The sequence below is a fragment of the Camellia sinensis genome, chromosome 3 (genome assembly GCF_055761805.1).
Source record: "Camellia sinensis isolate YWXY chromosome 3, ASM5576180v1, whole genome shotgun sequence".
In the NCBI taxonomy this organism is placed as follows: domain Eukaryota; kingdom Viridiplantae; phylum Streptophyta; class Magnoliopsida; order Ericales; family Theaceae; genus Camellia; species Camellia sinensis.
The window spans coordinates 189,922,005-189,945,942 of NC_138963.1; the positions used below are offsets into that span (position 1 = coordinate 189,922,005).

General features: G+C 31.9%; 2 protein-coding genes across 7 annotated transcripts; both read right to left on the bottom strand.

Moving 5' to 3' along the window:
• Nucleotides 1-266: 266 nt before the first annotated feature.
• On the bottom strand, nucleotides 267-13,481 carry LOC114285985 (uncharacterized). 6 transcript variants are annotated; one of them, XM_082921767.1, is made up of 17 exons: nucleotides 12,215-12,412; nucleotides 11,887-12,135; nucleotides 6,503-6,579; nucleotides 5,275-5,396; nucleotides 4,642-4,701; nucleotides 4,432-4,551; nucleotides 4,197-4,322; nucleotides 3,742-3,883; nucleotides 3,302-3,475; nucleotides 2,945-3,100; nucleotides 2,732-2,838; nucleotides 2,468-2,558; nucleotides 2,218-2,359; nucleotides 1,974-2,130; nucleotides 1,607-1,723; nucleotides 818-944; nucleotides 267-715 (listed from the first exon to the last, which is right to left on the bottom strand). In XM_082921767.1, exons 2-17 carry the CDS (start codon nucleotides 11,957-11,959, stop codon nucleotides 440-442), a joined length of 2,067 nt encoding a protein of 688 aa, XP_082777893.1. In that variant the 5' UTR covers nucleotides 11,960-12,135; nucleotides 12,215-12,412; the 3' UTR covers nucleotides 267-439. The 6 variants fall into 6 exon arrangements, with proteins under 6 accessions (XP_082777893.1, XP_082777892.1, XP_082777894.1 ...); XM_082921766.1 differs by having other exon boundaries at nucleotides 11,887-13,481; XM_082921768.1 differs by lacking the exons at nucleotides 11,887-12,135; nucleotides 12,215-12,412 and adding an exon at nucleotides 7,177-7,436.
• A 2,775-nt stretch (nucleotides 13,482-16,256) lies between these two features.
• Nucleotides 16,257-23,938, bottom strand: LOC114271373 (TRAF-type zinc finger-like protein). Its single transcript, XM_028212997.2, has 6 exons — nucleotides 23,678-23,938; nucleotides 23,446-23,527; nucleotides 20,869-21,004; nucleotides 17,874-18,011; nucleotides 17,671-17,792; nucleotides 16,257-16,664 (listed from the first exon to the last, which is right to left on the bottom strand). The coding sequence occupies exons 2-6, from the start codon at nucleotides 23,490-23,492 to the stop codon at nucleotides 16,502-16,504; spliced, it is 606 nt and encodes a 201-aa protein (XP_028068798.2). The 5' UTR covers nucleotides 23,493-23,527; nucleotides 23,678-23,938; the 3' UTR covers nucleotides 16,257-16,501.

Genomic DNA, 23,938 nt, shown 5'->3' on the forward strand with positions numbered 1-23,938 from the left:
TTGAAAGTGTCTTATGGACTTAATAGTTTAATGTATGGGCTTTTTAGCAAAAAAACCTTACATTTAGATTTGTGGGCTGAGTACCTTTAATATGTTGTTCATAATTTTGCTTTTGCATTTTTCTCTGCACTTGCTGTTATTTATACTGCAATAGTAAATGCCAATTAAAAATATGATTCAACGATCTAAATTTAAAATTAAAAAATAATAATAATTGTTAGATTAATGCCCAATTTTGAATTTTTTTTGGGGGTGACATAGGAAAATATCATCAACTTTCAAACCATATGTATTAATATGTATTGGATATGTATAGATTTTTTCAAAATGCGTAGTAGTACCATCGGTGCCAACATAGTTTCGCCTCTGTATGTAATAATAATGCAGTGAAAAAAAAAATGATCCAAACAGCTCCCTAACAATTTCCCGATTCAGCTTCTCATGAGAGTGAAATCAAAGTGTCTTTCTTGGGACTGTCAGACGGGGGACCTTCTAAACGAATGTAGTCATACATGATATTCTGCCAAGGGCTCTGACTCCTCGGTTGTGTCAAGTAAACGGTATTATCCCCTTTCACCAATAGACCACTCGCAATATCCACATTGTACAACCAGTAAAGCCCATGGATGCCATGTCGAGCAATTGCATTATCCCTTCCAAATAGTCCGCTTGAAAAGAGTGGACGGTTGTTTGTGTTTGGATCGTTAACACGAACCTACATAATTAAATTAGTTAGTGCCATGTGAATTTACATTAAAAAATAAAAAGAAAAAAAAAAGTTGAACAAATTTGATTATGAATTACAAAAGTTGTGTACCTGTAATTCAGCAAGAGTTGCAGATGCTACTGCTACTCGCAGTTTGTAGGATCCACTCTGATCCACGTTGTCGAGATTGAACTTGATCTGCCAAGTAGTTCCTTGGTATGTGTTGTCACTTTTTCTCCTACAATGCGAAAATAATTGTTAGCTGAGAAAATCTGAATCATGCTTAGTTAGTTTGTTGGTAATTAGACTGAACATCAGCTAGAAGCAAGAAACTTGCTATTTTTGTTTCCAATATTTTCACTTCCATGTTTTTTGAAAGAAATGATGAGAAGTTGAACAGTTTCCAAAAATTCCAAAAACTACTTGTAAGTGTTACCTGAAATAAGTGTTTAAACAATCTTGAAAAGAGTTTAGCAAATAAATTTTTCATAGTCAATTTTCCTTTTTTCTAATTTATTTGAGAACAAAAAACAGAAAACAAAACAATAGCAAACATGCCCCTTAATCAGTGTTAATAGATATGTCGTCGAAGCAATATAAAGTTGTATCATAAATGTTCTTGTATAAACAAGATCAAAGAGACACACAACGACAATCAAGAATTGTAAATTTGTAATATAGCATTTTTTTTTTATCAATGTGTTCTTGAAAACTTCACAAATATTTTCAACTACCGTATTTTTAAAAATCCTCATAAAATTTCGTGAGCGTACCAGAACATATAAGATTGTTTCCAACTTGAGGAGAAATTATAAAGAGAAAATAACAGAGAATTTTATGGAATGAACCCCCCCCCCCCCCCCCCCCCCCAAAAAAAAAAAAAAAGAATCAGAACTTCACCTGGTGACCTGAGAAAAAAACCAGTCTTTTTTATAATCACTAACGCCAACTGTATAGACTAAGTCTCCATCAGGGTATAGCTCTGCATATCTCTCCCACAATCCATACTGCCTAAATCTGAATACAATAAATAAATAAATGAATATTTTGGGTTGGTTGTCAAATTTTAATTTTTCCATTTTCGCAAAAGACTCAAAATTTTAGCGACAGCTTGAATGCAGACGGACTTACATGCAATGGCGTTTACTGTCTTTAATGACAGCATAAAACCAGTAGCTTATTTAAAACTCATTAGTTTCCAATCTAAACTTGAATAACTTATTGCTTGACTCGACTTGTTTACGAGTGTAAATTCTTTGAAACTGACCTGTTAGGAGGATCAACAAAAAGTCTGCTGATGTACTTAGGATCAGGATCAGGAATGTAAAATTCTGCAGCAGAACGATCAGGAATGCCGATTTCCCACAACGTGGGTCCATCTCTAGGAGGCTCATATACAAGATCTCCAATGTCAATGTCACAGCCTGTTTTTCCATGGGCATCAAAATGCTATAGAAAATGCGGTACTTAAAAAGGAATTCATGAAAAAAAAGAAAGAGAGAAAATGAAACCTGTGGTTATGGTAACAACAACATCGTTTCGATAATCACCAATGAATCCAGGGACAAATGCATAAAGATTATAGTCACCGGTACGTACATCGTTGATGGAAAAATAGCCATTCTCATCTGCTCTGGTCCAGAATTGGTAGTCCTGATTCAAATAAAGAGATTACTACCGTGTAATATGTCTTTTAAAGTGGTAAAAAGTGCGAAAAAATTAAAAAATTTCAGGCTTTTGTTTAGCATGAGAATGATATGCCTTGCACTCTCTCTGCCATGATCCAACATCTCCAGGAGGTGCCAACCCCACATACGCACCGTTTGCCGATATATAGTCATTGCTCATATACCTGAACGGGTTAACAGAAAAAAAAAAAAAAAAAAGAAGAAGAAGAAGATAGAAAAGAAAATCAAATTTCTCCATATTAATGAGATTTAATTTTTTTTTTTTAAATATCAATAATTTAAAATTTTGATATAGAATCCAAAGGATGCCAGCAAGAACAATTTCAATTTTTTTTACCTATCTCGTACTAGTAATCTCCCACTAATATTACCACGCTGATCCGATGATGGAAAATCCTCTGATGCCGGAAAACTATAGGGCCAGCTTTGGACTTCGACCAACATCTAAAAATCAATATTTGTCAACATTGTGTCCGCGTTTGTTATGCTTGGATGCCCAATTGGAGAGAATCCATTTTCATAATTAAAAAATATATATACTAAGTTAAACCTGATTTTTGGCATCCTCCCAAAGGGTAAAAGGGTCATCTCCATCCATAGCAGAATTGAGATAAATGAAAACAGGTCCAAACACTTTCTTCCACGCCTCACCCTGCCCGAATTTTGGCGTAAGATCATCCCCAGCATAGTGAGAACTGAGAAACATCTGTTAATCAAATTAAATTTAGTTGACAGTTCATCGTGACAGCCATTAATACTAAAATGTTGCACAACTCATGCTAGTGCAAGTAAACGAGTAGCATTCTCTCTCTGAGTCGCCTGTCCCAAATCCCCTTCTACGAGTTTGGACAGGGAATCTTATGCAAGTTAGGATAAAGTTCACAGTTATGAGGGACAAGGTACTTACAGCAAGACAAGTGGGACCAACATGAGAGGAAAGGTTCTGTTTGATGGGCCCACCGGACCGGAATTCATCGCTGGGTGTAATCTGCCAGAATCCAACGGCAGGAGGGTCTGTAGATATCCACCCGTGGACCCGGAGATCTTTGTTCTCGCAAGAGTACTGGTACTTGTCATCCACCTGCCCAAAATAGAATTTAATCAAAAAACACCATAAATCTGATGCAACAGAAAATGAACATTTCAATTTCAATGCATATTTTCATATACGAGAATGAGCTAGCTTTTACTACATTTTGAGCAAATATATCAGGAAATGAATAATTTTAGGGTAACAGAAACCGATGAGAAAATCAAACGCGTAATAGAGGTAGATGGTCAAGATTTTTTACACCCCACTAATAAATTCTGTGAAGTTTTTGATAGGAAATTAAGGAAGTTAATTACCTGTCCTTTCAACTCAGGCTCTACGGGATTGATAAGCAAGACTGCTTCAGGGTACGCCAGGGCCCTTCCTCTTCCCGGCATCCGATCATCTGGCAAAGGCATGAATCTTTGCCTATCATCTGACACAGCCATGTAGTGAAACCTGCACACAAATTCAAAATCATATTATTATTTCTTGTTAAACCTTAATAAAACATGGGTTATTTTGTGCTAATTAATTACATCTTTCAAATATATGCTGTAATTAAAAGTTGTCTCAAGATTTTGTGAACCTCTAGTGAACGAGTCAATAACGATAACATTTTAACTCCAAAAATGTAAATTAGTTTAGTATACTGTCATCATACATTAATTTTAAACTACTTAAAATGGGTTTTGTAATTAAGTTTGCAAACATATGTTCCATCTATCATTAGCTCTAAATAATAAGGGACTGAGGAGGGAATTTGTTTTACTTGTCTTTTCTAAGCTTGAATGCAATCCTGGTCTCGCCAAGGCTGAAAGCCGGCCATTCTGGCAAACCAACGTGTTCATAAATGGCATACGAGTAGAAGCCTGAGCAACCGCGAAGCAGTATAAACCTAGAAAAATCAATCATGATAATGATCATCAATATCAATAATAATAGTAAAGAGTAACAATAATAAGCTAAATTTCATGCAAATAATACAACATGATTTGAACAAGAACCTTTTGTCAATATTAAGGGGAACGAGCTTGCCCTGGAGGGAGGGGTCCCAAGGTCTAGAGAATGAGACCTCTACTTGTTCCTCCGTTTCCACTATTACTTCAAATTTTGTTCCTTTAATCCTGCAAAAATGATCATTTATTGGTTTTGATGCTTGCTTAAAGTCACATTGTACTAAATTAGATTGAGGGGAAGAGAAAGAGAGGACATACACTTCAAAAATGCCGCTTTTTCCTGAACCATCCAATGCATTCCAAACAACGTCCCAATAACTATATATTCAATATGAAAACACAGTCACATTTTATGGGTAATAATATCACCTAATTGCAATTTAAGTCACGGCCTGTTTGTTATGGTTTTCATCTTTCATGCATTTTTTTTAAACCTTATTTATAGCGTTTTCAGATATGAAAACAATAAAAACACAACTCGTTTTCGTATCGTTTTCATTTTTTTTTTTGCGAAACAATTTTCAAAAATTAAAAAAAACAACTTAAGAAAAATGGGATGTTTTATTATTAGAAGAAAAAAAAAATTATTCTGAAAACAATTTTCAAAAGCCATTCGCACTCAGTTCCCCCTTTTTTTTTTTTTTTTCTATTTTTGAGAACTGAAACAGAAAACCAAAATGACACCAAAAACAAAACACTAATTTTTTTAATCTATGTCCACGAATCATAATAAGACAGTGCATTCAAAAAAATTATATGCTGCAATATAGATTTCTTATCCGTGATCATAGCAAACTAATGTGCCATTTTAATCAGTCAATTACCAAACACTGCTGTAACGGTGGACAAATTTAGAAGCTAAAAGGGTCAGAAATTAAGAAGTTGTATTACCCTCTATTAGTTTCATCATTGATTATCTCAAGCAAATTGTCAATGCCATTGCACCGAATTCCAGTCACAATTCCACCTGGATTTGATAATGTTACTTGTACTATGCCGTTATCGATCACCACCTGAAAACAGAGACAATTTCCCATTTAATAATCTAAATATATAAGTACTATGTATACATACACATAATAATATGACATATATCTTTTTTGAGTTTGATGTAATGCTTCATAATCTCAAAACACTTCTCATTTGAAATATGCATGATTGTACACAATCTATGATATTAATGGATATAATTTTCAACTTTTTTCAAAATGTGAATGACTTCTCTCTCATTGATTGGAGAGTCAGTTCAAGGTATAGACTCACACCTCTTTCACATATTTTGGATGAGTGGCAATGGGCTCACACCCTTCTCACATACTTTGAATTGAACCTTCTATTAAACGGGACAGAATTCAACCCATTCAGAATAAAGCAATATGATTATTCAGATGCTTGATCTAGAAGTCTATAAATTAGTTAAAATGAAATGCACATGCTAACAATAGACTCTTGGGCATTGTTCAGTATCAAGATCGGCTGAAAAGTCCCTTGAAATTATGTGAAAATGTTACAAAAAGGTTTTGATTTAAATAAAAATGTATTGAACTCAATAATAATAAAAAAATTTGTCCCCCTTTTTTTGTTTTTTTGTTTTCCTAAGATAGTGTTTGGAGTGGAATGAAATGATTATTTCATCAAAATATATATACTCATGTTTGGTTAATTTAAATAATTAAATAAAAAAATATTATAAATGGAATTATCATTCACAATTGTAAATGAAATTCTATAAGGGAGTTTGAAAATGATCATTTTATTTTATTCCATCTCATTTTAATGATCCAAATATAACATAAAAATACTTGTTAGCAAGACCTAAAATGAAAGTTGATGTCAATTTCACTCAAACTTTTAGTTAATAGTTTAAAAATAATTTTTATACACCAATTGGTATACCAATTAGTGTACTAATAGATAATATAACATAATTTTAAAAGTTTTGAATTTTTGTAACTTATATAAGAGGTGAGATCATAATTTTAAAATAATAATGTCGTAACTATATTGATGTACTAATTAATATATCAAATTGATACGTACAGCATCACCAATATTTTAAAGCAATTGAAGTTAACACACACAAAAGAAAGAAAAAAACTGTTAAGCAATTTTGAATTACATGGCGATCTTGAATCTGCAGCTGCACACCCCGAGGTGACATTGATCCGAGACGTCCCTTCCTATGTCGAGTGGTTCCTGCAGAAGACAAGTGTCATTCTTAGAACTTAGCAAACCACTTATAATTTCTAAACATACATAGATTAATAAATTTAAAATAATCATAACAATGTATTTTTATATGAAATATATATCTATTTGTATTTCTAATAATTAACCCACTACTTGTTAAACTATGATTTATGTGTGAATGTAAATTTATAGCCATAAGTATAAAATAAAATAAAATTAAAAAAAAAAAAAACTCAAAAAATCTAACAGATGGTTGTAAACATACAACAAATTGACACAAAATTATTTCTTTTCATTTTCTCTCTCTTTATCCCGACGGTGCCAACTCTCAACTTAGAAATTAATTATTTTGACATATCATGTAATAGAATAAGAATTTGGAACAACGCACGGAGAAAATAACATTGAGGATTTCACTTTGAACAAAACTAACAAACACGAGAAAATTTTCAAACAAATATAATTGAGAAATATCAACTCATAGGTACAAAAAAGAATGATCTACACGTATGTAGGGAGAGTCGAACCCGACTTCCTAATAAGATGCAATTACTAAATGGGTTGACCCGGTTAGTTAAGATCTGAAATGATTTTGATACGTACCTCTTGTGAAATCAGGAAGAAGTACAAAATGTGTGAAGGGCTATATATAGTGCTTGCTAAGGTGGGCTTTCCTTTGAACTAGAGATAAAGCATTCTCTTTTTTTGACTTTTGATTTATGTTTTGTAATGCAATCCCTTTACTTATTCGTCACCATTGTTTGGTGGACATGAAATATAACTTGTCTGAGTCGCTATCTAATAAAATAAAAAAATAAAAAAATAAAAAAACCCAAAAAACATTACTCAATGAAATCATCAGTAATCAGTGAGATTTATGTAATTTTTTGTTTACATTATTTGCTTTTGAATAAAAGTTTAACTAGCTGAGCTGACTTCATAAATAATGCTGCTTAATGGAACCTCTTATATTGCTTAGACTTGGAAAGATTGTTAAGTAATTTCTAATTTATTATTATTTTTTTTAGAATCCAGAATGATTTTGCCGACAAAAATAATAAAAAAGAAAAAGCAAAATATGAAATTATGAACCCTTCGCTCTTAAGGCGTTAGTGCGAAGGAATTTTGGGGCGGAGGTGTAATTGACGGACGCATGCACTCCTCAAATTTTAGAAAAGTGATGGCTTTGAAAATGATTTTAGGGTAAATTACAATTGCACCCCTAAGGTTTTGAATTGTTCCTTTGCCAGTTTTTTTTTTTTTTTTTTTTTTTATTAAATAAAAAAAATTAACAAGAAAAATAAAATTACTAACTAATCTCTTATACAATAATAAAATTGTCAGAATTATTAATAAAATATATTTTTAATATCATTAAAAATTATTAATTGACTTAATGATTTGTTATTTATTAATAAAATGAGTTATTTATTATGTGATTAAAAATTTGAAAGGGTAAAATGAATCAATTTATATTTTGAGCAAATTTTAAAAGGTGTATTTGTTGTTTATTCATATTTTCAATATTTTCTTAGTAAAATTAGATATGCCTTTAAATATTTTATTTTTTCATCATTCAATAAATTTGGATATGACGTCATCCGGGTTCGTGCATGGGACTCATCATATGTCTATTTCGATAATTCAAATTGTTCATTTCATAGCCTTTTGTATATATCATTACTTAAAAAGAAAGATAATTTATTTTAAAAAACACATTTATTGATTTTTTTTTATACAAATTTAATAAATTGACCACGTAGAAAAAAATTATAACTCATTTGGAGATTTTATGGATCCAACATATGACCTACGTGGAACTCACATCACATGTGTTCACTCCATCCATTTCCTTCACAAGAAAATGTGCAATTGAATATTAATTGAAATTGTGCAATTAAAATGTTTTACACGTATAATGTTTTCTTAAGTTATGTCTAATTAAACATAAAAAAAAAATTATAAAAATATTTTTGAGGAGTTCAAACAAATCTATTTGGTAATTTTTATTTGCAAACGAAGCATAAAGTAAATGGCTTAAGGATTGGAATGATATCATCTAGGGTACTCAGTAGATATTTTGATTCGTCTAAATCGATCGAATTGGTCTAATTTGCAGTATTTTGAACGGGTGCATGCTGACGAGCAAACGATTGCGGATTGATTTTTTCCAGTCTGCCTAGTTTTGGACGGATGCCGAAACCACCAAACTGAGAGCACCCCTAGTAATTTGTAAGATTTTGTGTTTTCAATTTATTTAGATATTCTGTTTATGTTTTCAATTGAAAAAAATTTAGATATTCTGTTGTGTTTTCAATTTTGAAATTTTTTTATCAAATGACAAGTGTTACTATTTGATATTTTTGTTTAGAAAATATAAGGCTTAATTTTGTCATTTAAAAAAAAATCAAATTAAATAGTTTTTGAATAAAAATAATAATAAAAAAGGAATGAAATAGTTTTGATAATACATGATTTTTTTATATGTATTTATTATTAGTATTTGATAATTTACTTGATAATCTTTTGGTTATGTTTAATTGGATTGTTATTCAAAAACCATGTTGATAAGTTATATTATGTTCAAAATTTATAAAATTTTAAACCGTCAAACTGATTTACATCCATCCGCTAATTCGTTCAATCCACATCCGCCAATGTGGCAAACGAATGTAAATTGATTTTTTTTCAATCAACCAATTCGATGAACGGATGGCAGATTGAAAGTTCTCCAACCACAACCGAATGGTGAACATCCTTAATATTATCAATGAGTACTTTTTTTTCACGTTCACAAAAAAAAAAAAAAAAAAAAAAAAAAAAAAAACGAATCATAGAGTAAAAGTCCCAGATTCAAGCCTCATTTTAGAACAGACTATTTTAGTAACTTTTTGATTTTTTACGAAAAGATGTGTAGAAAAATAGAGAGAGTGATGTGATAACTTATAGTGACTTTTTGATTTTTTGGCTAAAATAATTACTCCCCAAAACCATATTATCGTGTCCAAAAAATTGAAGGTAAATTATAAGAGTAGTCCTTACATTTTGATCTTTATATCATTTTGGTGTTTACATTTTTAATTGACTTGATTTTAAGGGATTTTTGGCCATAACTCCTTTATAGAGCCCGTTTTTCTTTAAAATGACAAGCTATAATTTTTTGGCTCCTAAACTCCTCCAAAATAAAAAAAAAATCTTGTAAGAAGGACAAAAATTTTCAGATTTATATTTTATGTGACAAATTTATCCCTTCACACACATACTCTTTATCTTTCTCTTCTTTCTCTCCATCTGTTTGTCATCTCTCTCTCAGCTCTTTTTTTCTTTATCTCTTTCTAATTTCCACCAACACTATCTTAACCATTAGTGTCATTCGTCACTGCCACCGCCATTACTGTTTCACCACCACCATCTCAACCACTAGCGCCATTCAATGTCATTGTACCACGGACAACCACCATTGTCATCCTTAGCGTCCAAGACCTCAAATCTAAGATTGACGACCTCTGATTTGAGATCTGTCATCTTAGATCTATATTATTTTCTTTTTTTTCTCTTTGTCTCCTAATCATGATTTGTTTTTCAAACAGTAAAATTTTAATCTGGTTTGAACCAAATCTAAGACACTATATGTGCTCTCTTTATTTTTGTTTTTGTTTGACAGAATGAGAGTAAAATTTTACTATGATATGTGCTCTGATTTTGTTTGACAGAAAGAGAGTAAAATTTTATTCTGGTATGTGCTTTGTTTTTGTTTGATAAAATGAGAGTAAAATTTTACTCTGGTGTTATGTGTTCTTTTTTTTTTTTTGGATACAATGATAGTAAAATTTTATTCTATTATTGTGTACTTCATGTTGGTGTTTACATTTTTAATTGACTTAATTTTAAGGGAATTTTGGCCATAACTCCTTCATAGAGCCTGTTTTTCTTGAAAATGATAAGCTATAATTTTTTGGCTTTAAACTCCTCCAAAATAAAAAAATCTTGTGAGAATGACAAAAATTTTAAAATTTATATTTTATGTGACAAATTTACCCCTTTACACACACACACTCTCTATCTTTCTCCTCTTTCCCTCTATCAGTTTGTCATCTCTCTTGCAGATCTTTCTTTCTCTATCTCTTTCTAAGAGTTCTCTTCACCACCGCCACCGTCTACACCACCACCACTATCACCATCTCCATTACCATGACTACCATAATTTCAATTACCTCCACTGTTTCCACCAACACCGTCTCAACCATTGACGCTGTTTGTCATCGCCACCGCCACCGTCATTATCGCTTCACCACCACCATCTCAACCACCAACGCCATTCGATGTCACTGTACCACAGGCAATCACCATCGTTATCCTTAGCGTCTAAGACCTCAGATCTGAGATCGACAATCTTAGATTTGAGATCTATCATCTCAGATTTGTACTCTCCATCTTTTTCACTTTGTCTCCTAATCATGCTCTGTTTTTCAGACAACAAAATTTTACTCTAGTTTGAACCAGATCTAAAGCAATATATGTGCTCTCTCTATCTCTTTATTTTTTATTTTTTTCTCTGGTATATCCTTTATTTTTGTTTGACAGAATGAGAGTAAAATTTTACTTTAGTATGTGCTCTGATTTTGTTTGATAAAATGAGAGTAAAATTTTACTCTGGTGTTAAGTGTTCTGTTTGTTTTTATTTTTGTTTTTTTGATACAATGACAGTAAAATTTTACTCTGTTACTGTGTACTTCTATTATTTGTTTTCAGAGCAACGAGTTCAAGCGATGAAACAAAGTGAGGGAGATAAACGGTTCCATCGTTTGATATTTGCCTATTTATATGAAAGAGTATTTCAGTCTTTTCACTATATTTTTTTATTTGAGGTATTTTTGGAACCAATATTTTATTACGTGATCTTCACACAAAAAAGGCCCAATAGGAGGAGCTTTTCACCAAAAATCTCTAATTTTAGTTATTATTATTAAATTTTGTGTCAATTTAGTCTAATTAATAAAGCTCTTAGTGTTTTTGACAGAAAATATCACTGAATTAATTTAGATTAACTCACTGAGTTGAATAAGTTTATAATTTTATATTTAAAAAATGATATATACCATATTTTTTTAATTAAAAAATAATAACAATTATAATCGATTAGGCTACAATTTAAAATCAAATATAAACCAATTAAAATTATAGAAATCAAAATAACAAAATAGAGGAATTATCGGTGCAATATACTAAAAAATTATATAGTTTTTTATTATTCATATTGTAATTTGTAATATTCATCTAAAGACAAAAATTGAAAGAATAAATAATGGTTACCTCTTTTGTATTCTCCACCACAGCAGACTCCCTGAATACAGTTTCGGATTCGAAACTTACGCCGACCTCCCATCTTCGCCACAACCAGGAATATCAAATATCTTCGCCAACTGTAATCACCATCGCACCACCACCATCACCGCCACAGCAATAGCCCCTCTATCTGTCTCTCATAATCAGTTTCTCACATGGAGGAGACAGTGATTTGCACTATATTTTACCGTCGGCGATTGTAGGGAGAGATGGTTACTGAAATAGGAGATTTAGAGAGCGAGAGAGAGAGAGAGAGAGAGAGAGAGTTAGGTATGCAATGGAGGACACTATATACCTGACAATTGGGTGCTAGGTTTACAAAACATAATTCGGGAGATTGAATCAGTAATGCCAGATTTGAATTCGATGGATCATAATAATCATCAAATTGGAAAAAGAAGAGCAGATGTCTTTATCTTTTTTTTTTTAATCTTTTTTCAGAAAGTACTGAGTGCCAATTAAATGGCGGATCAGAATTAATTTCAGACTAACTACTTATAATTTAAGGAGACTAACTACTTATAACTTAAGGAGAAGTTATTTGGTGGTTCTTGGATACGGTCACGTGGTGTTTTAGGTGAGTTGTAATTTATTGAGAATGTAGGATTTATAATTTTGTATTAAGTAATTGAAAGACATGATAAATTGTGATTTGTTAGGGGCTGGTTCATATGGTGTTCTTAGATTACGATATAATTTTTCTAATTTAAGACCGCATAGTAGGCACAACTTGAGAGTATGTTTTTCTTCGATCTCAGTTCAATTAGAGATGTAATTGATTCGGTACAATCGATATTTAGATAAAAAATTATATCAAATCAGTAATGTTGATTTTATTATTTTGAGTACCGATACAAACCGCTTTTCCCATCAAACCGCCTCCGAACCGAATAGATTGAAACGGTTCGATTTAGTGCAGTTTAATCAGTTTAGAATTTTTTAAACTTAAGTCACTTTTAAACATAAATCATTAATATATATAGAAACATTAAATTAGTTATTTGTCTACCATTTCAAACATATCCAATTGATCCATTTAATACATATTTTTCAATTCCTAAATTAATAAAAATAAAAACAAAAAAAGTTCAAAAATATTGAGTTAGAGTTAAGATTATATATAATAAGAGTTTAGAAACTTAGATTATAAAGATGATAAAATTAATTAATTAAGATTAATAATTTATTATACTTATTAATATTATTAAATTATATATATGTATTATAAATATAATATATGTTGAAACAGTCGGCTTCGATTTAGATCGGTATACAAGGTGTTTAAACCGACATCGAACCGTAAACTGAAAAAAATCAAATTTTAAAACCGCACAGACCGATTTTTGTTAAAAAACAGACTAAATATAGTCGATTTTGTTCGGTTCAATCGATTTGGTCAATTTTTTCGATTTTTCTTACATCTCCAAATTCAATAATCACTATTCCCAATAAAGACATTTATTCTCACTTTCAATAGGATCTCTGCAAGCGAACGGTAAAAAAATTGATCTTCAGAATTGCACATAAACTGATTCAAACATCCTATTAAAAAAAAAAAAAAACTATAAGAGTAACTCTTACAATATGATTTTAATGGCTAAAAGCCTAGCATATTTTGATCCCCTTTTTATTGTTTTACATATTTTTTTTTAAAAATTAAGAAAAATTAAAAATTCAACTTTTAACCAATTTTTTAAAATAACCCTAACTGTTCGATTAAGTAGATCATTTATTTTTAAAAACACAAATTGAATTAAAAATAAGAAATATATAAAAAATAATAATAAGTTGTTAAAAAAAATAATTATAAATTCATAAAAGTATAAATGATTTATGTACTTGATTGTACAAATCAGTGTTGTACTTTCATGGATTTGTGATTATTTTTTCTACTTTTCATTTTTTTTTTATATTTGTCCAATTAAAAATTGTAACCATCTAATTTTATAATATTTTTTTTTAAAAAAATCAATGCAATTTTTTTAAAAATTATACTTTGTATTTATTTTTTTGTTGAAAATAAATATGATAAAATTGTGATTATAATTTACAAATCAATTTAATTTATTCATAAATGATCTATGCATAATAATTCAAAGAATGATTGGATCGAACAACCTTATTGTATAATTAATTTAGGATTAAAGTTGATAAAGCTAACTTAGCAAACCAGTCGACTCAAGTAAGATGTTAAGATTTAGTTTAAATTTTTTTAAAGATATTTAAATTTGGATTGTTCACTCGAGTTGAATTCAATTTAATTGATTTTTATTTTATTTTTATAGTGTATTAAGTTAATCAAACCAACTCCAACTCGTGCTTATAAAATTAACAAATTTTAAAAATACATTTAAATTTAATTTTTTTATATGATATTTAAATTCAACTTAATTTATTTTGAATAAATTTTTAATTAATCAACTATGTGGAATTCGTTTTACCGAATGGACCACCGAAAACAGAGTGGCTGGTTACGCCCGCCAATAAGCCCTGCCACTTACATCTGTAGGCTTCCTTTCCTTAACAACCCCCCACCCCACCCACCCCCTCTCTCTTTCTTCTTTATTTTCCTTAGAAAATGTTCCAACACAATCCAAAGTATTTACAAATAAACAGTACATAGAGTCCTAGCCTAACATTATCACCTAATAAAGCCATTATATATATATATATATATTTTTATGATCGACATTTGGACCACTTTACACACACCTCAAATAATATCACGAGAAGTATCTAACTTGAGCTAATCACATTGTGGTTGTAGAATTCAGTTCTTATCAATTCTGTAGAACATGTTCGGATCCTCTAGAGTCCACACTCTTCAATTTCCGTGGATTAGCTCAAAACAACATCGTTTCACTTGAATGCAAAAAAGAAAAAGAGGAGACAGAGGAAGACCGAGAAGAAAATGAGCCGATAGAGAAGACTGGAGAAGGCGCTGCATTCAAACTAAAATGAATCTCTCGAGCTTATCCTAAAGAAACATAGAAATCATGGAATGAGTACAGGAACAACACATTATTCAGCTATTTATTTTTATTTTTATTTTTAAATTATTCAAACATTCCATCTTCTCATTCTAGAAAATGGATCCCTTTTAATCTTTTCTCTGTTCATCTTCACATTCAGCTTTCCAATTAAGCTCCATTCCAGAAAATGTAAAATGTAATGGGACAGAACTACATCAGCAATTTGAAAAAAAATCACACAATCTGAAAAAAATAAAAAATAAAAAATAGAAAGAAAGAAAGAGGTCATCAAACCCACACCAGATTTCACCCCCTCTTTCATTTCAAGCATTAGCCTTAATCAAACCTAAAAAAAATCCTAAAATTTTCAGAAAAATCGAGAAGTAGAATATGAATATCGAATCGTCACCTCACCGGAAAAAGAAGCAAATCCGATTGCAGATTGAATATGGCTTTGTTGAGAGAGAGAAAGAAGGAGCATGAAGAAAGGAGAAGGGGACGGAGGAGGAGGCACAGTCGGTCTTTGTTTGTCGTCGCTCCGTCTGCATTCATAAGTTGTCGTCGTTCGTGGTTCTTTGTTTTGCCTTTTTTTTTTTTTTCTTTCCCCAAAAGAAAAACAACGTCGTTTATTTCAAAACGAGGATCCAAAAACGTGTTAGAACACTGTCACCAAGTGGGTTTGCAGAGATTAGCAAATGCAGTCCACTTCGCATGACCCAAGAGCATATCATATTAATAACATGAAGAGATTAGCAAATGCAGTCCACTTCGCATGACCCAAGATCATGTCATATTAATAACATGATCGGAACCAAAAATAGGTCACAATAATTACCTATCAATTTATTGAAATAAATAAGCATTAAGCAGTTCTTTTTTTTTTTTCATAGGCCACACATTTAATTGTCAAACAAAATAAGAACAATTTTTCTAATTTATGATCATCTCACATGTGAGAACCCTACATATATATAGTTTTATGAAGAATTTCTATATTCCTAAAATCCTATCCTCTATGGATCGAATTATCTCACTTTAGTGAGATATATATAGTGTCCAATATGGCCACACTATTCTCTGTCGTCAAATTAAGCAACCAAATGTGGGATAAAATTAGTGCCCCGGATTCCTAATCCAAGCCTCCCACTTTATCCGGCTAACAAATGTGCCATATCACCTGGGTGCAGTTGAGCATTATAGCAAAAGCTTCAGCTTGTGCCATGAGAGAGAAATTTATTCTGGCAAATTATTCCTGGATTTCAGATTTTCGAAAATAGGGCCAAGTGAAGTCGATCAATAAATGGTGTACCTCCACTCCCAGTTACATTTTACAGAAAGGAAAACAAAGAATTACACGACACAGTGTTGTCCTGAACTGTAAATTGGTCATCACTTTCATGCATGTTACTTTACATAAAAACATATTTACTAAAACTAAATGGTGGAACTCATCACATTACACAGAATGGATATGCATATCCGAGTAGTGACACAATTCCTAGCAGTTCAAAAGTCTTAGTAGTATATGTGCTCAGATACAAAACCCAGTAGACGAAATAAGCAATGGGGCACATACCAGAACAGCAAGCCAATACGTTCCCCTCAGGCAGCTAATGCACATGATTATTCTCTGTTTTCCTCTGGAAAAACAACGAACCTAACAGAACAGCGATGCCTGTTATTGCAATGGTGAAAAGGAGGCGTCTCCTTGAAAACTCATGTGGTGGCGGCCTTCTTTGAGCACCACGCTCTCTTTCAGCTGCCCTTGTGGCCCTTGAGAGATTCCAAATAAACAACGATAAAAAGCACTCAGGAAAAAGAAAGTAAAATTTGGAGTACTAATAAATTTAAATATATATATGTATATACATCATAATAGGAAACCAAAGCATCCTATAGTTTTATTAAACCCCAAGACATTTGAAGTGGTAAAACAAGAACATTGTCTCAATAGAACAGAACATAATAAACGGATTCTTGTGCATATAGTTACAGGATTGTTATGTGAAAGCCAGAACCCACGTAAACCAATAACATAGCATTTTAAACTTGATGTAACTTTCTATATTTACTTTTGCCAAACATTCCGTTGTGTGTTCTAGAAATTTTGCTTTTCATCTGAAATTTGGAACAACAAAAAAGCAAAATCAAGCCTATAATTTCACGATTTTGCCCTTCGAATGCCAATTTTAAGCTTAAATGTTAAAAAAATGCAAGTTCGAGCATAATTATCAAACTGGGAGTCCTGTGTGAGTTTCATTAGTTTCTATAAGTTACTTTGGTCGTTACTAGGTTTTCATACTGATTCCCTTTCAGTTCCGTGACAATTTCACAATTTACCCCCCATTTTAAAGCCCAAGTGTTAAAAAAATATATGGGAAACATTTGGAAAACCTTAGTGGCAATGGAGGTGTGGTGGTGGGCGTGATGGTAGGGGTGGTAGTGTAGTGGCGTTGGTAACACCTTAGTTTGGAAAACGTTTTCTACATTTAAAAAATGAAAAACGTTTTCTACCTAAATAAGCTTGTTTCCCATTGATCATAGAAAATGTTTTGCATTGACTTCCATTTTCTGCTGTACCAAATGCCAAAAAATGCAGAAAACATTTTTCCTCTCCAGAGCGATAATATCCCATGGTTCTCACATAACAAGCCTTGATACATTGAAAATATGTAGGCAATAACAAGACAAGTTCATTTGGTTTACAACAAAACTTCATTATTAACTAGTATAAAAAAGAGACGAAATGTACAAACACAATAAACAACAATCCTTTTACCTGGAAGATTCAGCAGTAACATCTGGGACACCATTGCATCTGCTCTCATGGGCAATTTTTTCACGCAGTCTAATGTATCTGTTGCATAGATGACAAAGTTCTGTTCGGTTCCCACATACTTCCTGAAGTTACAAACGCTTGACATTATACACTACATATTGAATGCTATACTTCCAATTTCAAATAAGTGAAGGGTTAACCACCTGATGCTCAAATAGGTGAATTGCAGGCAGAGGGAATTCACAGTACTCGCATGTCACAATTCTTTGGGGGCAATTTTCACCTTTATGCACAGGTAAAATCTCACGTTCCATTGTCTCACTGCAAAGTGAACAGGATACCTGCTTGAAAGTAATAGTCACGAACTCAAGCAATTGTTTATTTATTTTAATTAGAGTATGCCACTGCCGTAGCAATTATACTAGGACCAAAACATTATAGAACTTGAACTGAAGAAAGGCTATCCTTTTTTATTTATTTATTTATTGAACTCCTAGGAAGAAAGGCTATCCTGGACCCAAACTTTTCATCACTCAACACAAGTAAGCCGTTAGGGTTTTCTACTCCAGGAAATTGTCCAATAAACGTGTAGCTTCAAAATATTTCACAAATGCAAATAGTTCACAGAAAGAAAGAGAAAACTGAGTTTTAAACCCTCTACACTCAATCAATAAATTGCAAATAAGAAGTTGTCAGTGGGAATTATACTTGTTCATCCTCGCTGAAAATTGCTGATCAATTAACATTAATAAAAAGGAAACATTTGCCACGCTAAAAAAAACCTTAGTGGTAACCAGTGTCAAGATAGATTTGATGAGGAATCGAGTGTTTTAGGTAAATATTTTGAATATTGTAGTTCACATATGTCTACCTAGTTTAGAAAATGCTTGTCGTATTGAGTTCTGTTTTTGCTAGCCTGATAAATATGTCAAGAGTATATTTTAAATGGAAAAACTAGAAATTGGGTCTTTCATTCTGAATTTGACGAAAGATTGCAATGATCTCATGTACTTAGCAGCACTCTTCAAGATCAAAAGGCGCAACAACAGCAAGAACACAGTTAAAATTGAGGTATTCCAATAATCTCCATTAATTTGATATTCAATGTATATCTCACCCTGTGTCTTTCTGTCTCATAGTTCAGAAATGATAAAGCTCTTCCATTATCAAAAAGCACAAATTAAAATCACAGACTTCAGCCTATGTTTTGTGGACTCTGGTAAAAAAAAGTCTAGTCTAGGTGATAGTCTCCATTAATTTGATATTCAATGTGAATCTCACTCTTTTCTTTCTTTCTTGTAGTTCGGAAATGGAAAAGCTCTTCCATTGTCAAAAAAACACAATTTTGAAAAACATGAAGCTCTCTTTTCCATTAAAAAAACAAAAACCATCTTCTCTCTTGTCCCAACTTGTTTCAAACTTCGAACTTGTAAAATAGCCGCCCCCAAAGAAAATCACATAGCAATACGGGGTTCAGGAATGTAATGATTGCATTGTGTCCATACCGATCATGATGAATATTAAATTTATGTATGAAATTTTGTTGAACATAACATCAAAGAAACACGAAATTATATAGAAATGAGGAAAAAATTGCAAATTTCATGAGGACTACAAAACTACCAAAAGAAAATAGAGTGGAAGCGAGACAGGGAGAATTATAATGAATCATAACAAGGGCATATTAAGCAGGTGTGACAATGCAAATTGGTGTGAGTTAAGAATTTCAAAACAAATATCACGATAGCAAAGCCAAAAAAAACTCAAATATATTAGTGAACTTCAGCTAGATCTATGAAATTATCAAAAACAAAGTGCACTAAACGGAAAAAGGAACATGGCCCAAAAATCAAAAATGAATGATAGGCCAAAAACTTCTATATTTTGCAAAATTATGATTTTTACTATTTGAATGGAGGTTTCTAAACTAGTATAAGCAAAGCAATCTAAAGGGATAGAACCAAGCCTGAAAAATGAAGCCTTAATATTTTTAATCAAAGGATGACAATCAGAAAAGAGCTCTGGAAAAAAAAGAGACCAATTCAAGAAATTACAGTTACCCACATAAATATTTTAGAGGAAACTGCCACAAAAAATAACTGTGTTTGGTTCCACTTTTTTGAGTTATTTTTCAAAATTTTGATTTGAAATTGTTTTTTGAAAATGGACTATTGTTTGGTATTCTTTTTCTTGAATCTTGCAAATGGAGCTCAAAACTGCCTCCAGCTAGGATTTTGGGCAACCTAATTCTGAAATTCAACAATAAAATAAAATAAAAATGTCAGCACAGCATAGGTCACATCAGAAGTAGTACCATGTTTATTTTACAAAAATGTTTTGGAGCTCTAATTTGTGAGCTATAATAGCTCTAATCGAGGGTGGGCCCCACTATGATGTGATGTTTTGGCCTTAGTTTTTTTTTTTTTTTTTTTTTTTTTTTGAGCTGCCAGCTCAGTAGAGCTCTATTTAGAGCTCTACTTTTGGAGCTACCAATCACTGCTGTTATTCTTTGTGTATATCTACATCTACATCTAATCACTTCATGTCAAATTTCTCTATTTTCCAAGTGCATCCAAAAAATAGGATTCTGATATTTTTTTTTTGATTTTTTGGATAACCAAACAAAAACTCTTAAAATTTTCTAACAATTGTATCCAGAATTTAGGAACCAAACACAGTAACACTGCATCCAATCCCTGCTAATAAACACAAAAGGTCTTGCATTATCAAAGCATTAAACAGAAGGGTTAAAAAAATTATAGTGTCCCCAAAGTTGCATAGGTGCATAGTTGACCATCCTGTATATCCCAGAGTAGTCCCTTTAGAAATAACATTGCCCACCTCACAAAGTGGTTCTTCCCCATATTTATGTGATTGCATGCATGGATATATATGCATATATATCTATACATGTGTAGAGATGCACGTAACAAAGATCGTGAAACTATCAATACTTTAATGCAAACTCCAAACAACTCAAAATGGAAGGCAAACACAACTACTGGCCATGTAATATAGTTCTATAAAAATATCCTTCCAAATCAGTTGCAAAATCCCCTTCAGCCCTACATGTGTGTGTGTTTGGACCGACAGATATCAAATAAATAAATATCTAAAGATAAAAAAGGGCCAGACCTTTTGGAGACATACATTATATAATTTTACTATGTAAACATTTTCTAAAATAAACTCACATACCGGAGCATGTGTGGTTAAGAAATGTTCCTCAGCATATTTTCTTGCAACCATATCACCACAAACTTTACATTTTTCTAGATTCCGGGAGCAATGAGCATAGTGCAGATCAATATTTGAAGAAGGAATAGCTCTGTCACTGGATATATATAAAAAAATAAAAATATCAATCAGCAGCAAAACTTTGGGTTGGACTATTAAAGATATGCTACAAAAGTCCTAACAATAGAATGCAGTGAGCACTATTAGACTTTTAAGAGACACCAACATACCAATCACTTTAGTGAGAAAACATGAACACTCGGAAACGACCACAGTGTTTGATATCAAAAGAGTGATTTTTGTAAAAATGTATGGACAATATTAGTAATTTTGGTCACTCAAAAATGTAACTGATGGTCAAGAACCAGCTATATGACCAAACTTCCAAAAAAGGACGAGATCAAAATGAAATAAAAGATCATATCTAAACACTCTCTACAGTAATAAAATTTAGTCACATTAACTTAAAGGTAAAATGATTTCAAGACTGAGAACTAATGAAACCAATGTTGTTGTAATAATGTAATTGAAAAAAATATAACTCTATTAAAGTGTTTGGGCCTATATGTTTGACTTGTGAAATCATTAAAACATAGATTTTTCAACTCAAAATTAGTTGTCAGTATCCTAGGATTCATGATACAATATATATGATGTGACGGATTTGAAAGGAAAGTCAATACCTATCACAGATTTGTACATGCACCATACAACACACAAATGATCCATATGATATTTGATATGAATGACAATTGATACACAAGATACGTGGCCACTTTAATTTTTATGTATATCCACTATATTAAAGGGAACAAAATTATATATGTCTGAGTTTGTGTGTATCACAAAATACTGAAGGCACTAAGGGATTTAAAATTGTTGACGAAAATTAACACTCGAAAGTCATACATAATGATAATTAGCAATTAGTAGGTGCTAATTGAAAAGTAGTAACTAATAACCAGTGATTTGTATCTTCATGTAGTAGCAGGCTGATTTAATCTACAACTTTAGAAGTTTCAATCAAATTTATCAAGTCCAGTTGAGGTCTTGGAACATACTAATGGAACAAAATTTCATATTTGTTATTATATACTATATATTTAACCTCGGTTATAATTACTCTTTATTTCTTATGCATTGGCTATTAATGAACACATTTATTTTAGTTTTTTTGATCTATAATTTATCTCAATTTTACCATATTGCTTGATGCTTCACTACGTAATCTGCCTATTTTCAAAGATGTTAAAACATACTAACAATACAAGATACAACACATTATGCAATACAAAATATAAGAAATAGTACAACATGCATTTCACAATTTGAGGGCTATGCTCATGAATGCATTCCAAAAGCCAGAAAAAACATACATACACAATTTTTTCACCTTCAATGCCAAGGAATATGCACATTTATTACTTGAAAGACCAGAGACATAAAAAGAGGGTTTTTGCCGGCATAAACTATATGGTCATCATGCAAAGTCATTCATTCAGTCATCAGTTTGATGAATTGAATAACAGCTTGAAAGAGGTCGATGGCAAAGCAGAAAAGTGATTTCCTCCTAAAATACAGAGAAAATGCACCACAAGGAAAAAATTTGAAGGAAATGTGAAAACCTCATGAACTTAACATAATTTGAGTTCCAGAACATGGGAAGCATTAACAAGAAGACGGAAAAAAAGAGAGAGAAAATGAAAAGGAAACGGAAACGGAAACGGAAACGGACAAAAATTAAAAAGAGTTTGGATAAATGTCATGACTAAAATTTTAGAAATATTTTCCATAAGAAAAATTAGATATTTTGAAAGGTCTCAATGATTTGGAATGTAATTCTAAAAGGCCTCCCACAACTCAAAAATAGGCATCTTAATAAGAATGTGTCCCGCTTAAGATAAAGTTTTGCCTAATTAGTCTATTAGCGTTAGAACATGTTAAGATTAAGAAAACCCCTTGATTTGTAACAGCTTATCAGGGACCTGTTCAGCTCATATTAACCGTTAAAACACCAAAAACAGCACAGACAGATAAAAACACCGGGAACGCCAAAGTAAACTCCAATCTAGGCTAAGAGAGCAAACAATAGTCCACATTTTTAACCGACATGTGGTGCACTATGTTGAAGATAAATCATCCAACTAGAAGTCAGTCTTTGTTGTGTCCGGCAAGTGGTTATAAACAATACTACCAAATAACAGGGCAAATGAATTGATCTACACACCCAACAAGTACATATCTCCCACAAATTTTCAATATATTGAGGTGCAAAACTTTGACAAATATAACATATATATATATATATACATATGTGTGTGTGTGTGTGTGAATGAATATACAGTGTCTGCCTGTATTAGAAGGTATTGGAGTTCTCATCAAGATATTCATATAATCATACAAACAAAAGGCAAAAACTGAGACAAATTTAGACACAATACTAAAAATACGAAAGTCAATTTGATGATTAAATCAAAAGTTGTGTTTGATTTGAATAAATTGAAAAAGTGATCAAATTACAAGGTAAGTCCCTCTTACCAGTGACTGCAGATGCTGGAGTTGGCCTGATCAGAAGCTATAGCCATTTGGAGACTTGAAAGCTTTGCACAATCAAAAGTCCCTGCAATAATAATCGAAATTTGAATAAAAAAACTTGGAATTAGGTAAAACGAACCGTGCAAGATCAATCAAACTACGTGTTAGGTTTAGAAAAAGCGATTAAAATATATATGATTGTTCTTGAATTTAGAATTTGTTCCAAAACAATAACCTTTTGATTGAGGGAGAGATTGTGAGTGTTGGTTTGGATGAAGAGAGAGAGATCTGTGTTTTGGGGGGTGAAGAGCTTCAAAGATGGAGGCTTTGGAAACAAGAGAGAGAGAGAAGAGACAGAGACAGAGACGATGATATAAAGGTCGTCGGATCGGATATCATTCATCTCTGCCCCGTTGGCCCCACGCGACTTGACATGCGTGGCCCACGCTCCCGATTTCGGAATTTGGGCTTGAGGGATTGTGAATTGGGCTTCTTC